This window comes from Suillus discolor (genome assembly GCF_016758755.1).
Source record: "Suillus discolor strain FC423 chromosome Unknown F5147scaffold_68, whole genome shotgun sequence".
NCBI classification, from domain to species: Eukaryota; Fungi; Basidiomycota; class Agaricomycetes; order Boletales; family Suillaceae; genus Suillus; species Suillus discolor.
In genome coordinates, this window is record NW_024541315.1 from 247,500 (window position 1) to 249,980 (window position 2,481).

The window sequence follows — 2,481 nt, forward strand, 5'->3', positions numbered from 1 at the left end:
CTCGGACACATGAGAACCAACTCCGTGCAGCTGATGTTAAATTGGCATCACAGGGGAGTATGACTGCTGTTTTGCAGGACACCTATGAGTCCCTCCGACAATGTTTGATCCCTACTCCGCCCATACCTCCCCATTGCAATAATGCCGTGTTCTTTCCTGGTTCCAGTCACCAGACTCCCTATAGTCACAGCCATAGTGTGAGCCAGGCACAGGCAATGGAAAGGTTATACTTTAACTTTACCCCAGGGCCGTCCACGGCCACCGGACCATCAGTCGCCACTGCCTCGGTGGGCGCTCACCTTCTGGGAGCCATGGATGCAACTCCAGGTCCGTCAGCTGCAGCTGGCGCATCTATTAGCTCTGGGATGCATGCACCTTCAGGTCCTTCAGGTGGTCGTGTGTCAAGGAGTTCTCAAAGCATAGATACCATCAGTGCATCTGCCTCCGGATCTTGCCACAATTAGATAGCTTTTGATACACATGGTCTTTCTATTTGTAGATATGTTGAATTAGGCGCCACTAAGTGTGATCTGTGATCAATCAAGTGCTCAATTCAAGGATGTCATTTTTACCCAAATATATCCGGTGTCTGCAGACCAGCATATGTAATTACGTGCGACATGCCTTGCACCGGCGAGGCTCGGGCATGCGTCCCTCATCACTGGTCGCCCTGCACATGTTCCTTACATCCTATGAATGAAATTTGATAAGCCAGTATCATAAAAAGTCAGCAATGATCCAGTTTCCATCCCCCACACATGAATCCCATTCCTGCTGATTGGGCATTGGCCACCACTCATCTTGCTAGCGACTATGTCTCCCAGCAGTTTTGTTCCATTGTCGGAGCGATGCTGAAAGTCCTCCCTCCCCCAGAGCTCGACATGGTTTTGCTTGTGGCCTGCTGCAATCTTGCGCGGCGCCTCGCCGATGCATATCTTAATCCAGGTTTGACCTCGCCACCTGTCTGCCACTGGTTCTGACTCATCATCAGTGACAATCAACTTTGATATGGTCCACTATTCGGAAGCGTTGCATATGCAAGAAACCGGCATGAATCCTCGGCGTAAAGAATCTCTCCTAGAGCGATATCCGCTGGGTGGTCAGCTTATCCTTGAGTGGCCTACTGTTGTGCTGGACCGATTTGGCGTTATTGTTTTATGGTATCTTCCTGGGGCGATTGATGAGGCAATAAAGGTGGGCGTTCGACACCCGCCGATGGTGTTTATTGACTTCAGTAGAATGATATGTTGGCGGTGACCATGATGATGTCAGACCATTTGGGTAAAAGTGTCAGCCGAACTTTCCACCATGAAAGGGAAATGGCGCACGCACCAGAGCAATTTTTAAACCAGTGAACACGGCCTTACTCCAGGTTGCATCAATTTATCTCTGGGATGGTTTCTGCAAGGTTATCCGGTATGTCGGCAATTTATGGCTTGAAGTACTGGCTCATGTCACTAGGCTCCAAAGTTTCATCCTGAAGTATCAGCGACTCTTAAACAGGATGGGCCAACTTTATGTCAGGCGATCCAGCGGCTGGCGGTTTTTGTTACAAGTAACATCGGTCACGTGGCCCCCCTATCATTTTCCCTTCATCCTCGCCCTCACCATCTACCGGCTCGTCCTCCTTTACCGACTTTCCATTGACCAGATCCTCGGGACCGTTCCCGTCCCTCGCATCGCCCGCCTCTATGCACATGCATGCACGTTCCTCCCTTGATTCGACCACCAATGTGGTCCCGCACCTATGACTCGGTCTGACTCGTGCCACCAATGTGGCTTTCCTCTTTCTGTTTCCCCTGACTGCGGATTCCCGCACGTTGTATTCTTACCGTTGGTCCGTTCCAACGTTTCTCGGTCTCATTCCACATTCGACCACCCATCACTAATCCAGCTATGTTGCCAGCGCACCTATACCATTCTCGTTTCCCCTTTACCCTTACCTACTGTGCGGTAGCCTTGCCCTTAACCCTCTCCACTTAGTATAAGTAGTCGGTCACTCTGTACTAGATTCTCTAACTTGAATCTACTCAATCTTCCCTGGAACATACTTCTCTCTGAAGCCCCCTCAGCTTCAGTCTCTAGTATCTTTTCTTAGTTGCTCATCACGACTAAGTCTACTTCGATCGACCTCATTGTACAGGACAAGACAGTCCTTACCTTGAGCGACTTCACAGACATCCGTCTACGAAGTCACGTGACACGCACGTACTGTGATCGCTGCCGACTCGTCGTCGCCAGTCTCACTTGCTATACCGGACCCTTCCGGTTACGTCACGAACATTAGCGGACGACGCCCCTCTTAGGGCTCCGCCTAACAGATCTATTTGAGTGTGTAACAAAAGATTCAAGTTACTCCTCGAAGCCCCGCCATCCGCGCGGCCCCATTTGATCAACAGACACCACGACTACCTGGATCAGGAAGTACCCTTGGGAACGCGACCCCAACACTCCTGAATCCGAAACCGAAGAATCAGAAGC

The 2,481-nt window shown here is 50.5% G+C and overlaps 1 protein-coding gene across 1 annotated transcript; it reads left to right on the forward strand.

Annotated features, from left to right (window-relative positions):
* Positions 1-758: 758 nt before the first annotated feature.
* Positions 759-1,720, forward strand: F5147DRAFT_778275 (uncharacterized protein; the record flags this gene model as incomplete). Its single annotated transcript, XM_041442105.1, has 4 exons — positions 759-945; positions 992-1,194; positions 1,316-1,416; positions 1,462-1,720. 4 exons carry the CDS (start codon positions 759-761, stop codon positions 1,718-1,720), a joined length of 750 nt encoding a protein of 249 aa, XP_041288356.1.
* Between the last annotated feature and the right edge of the window lie 761 nt (positions 1,721-2,481).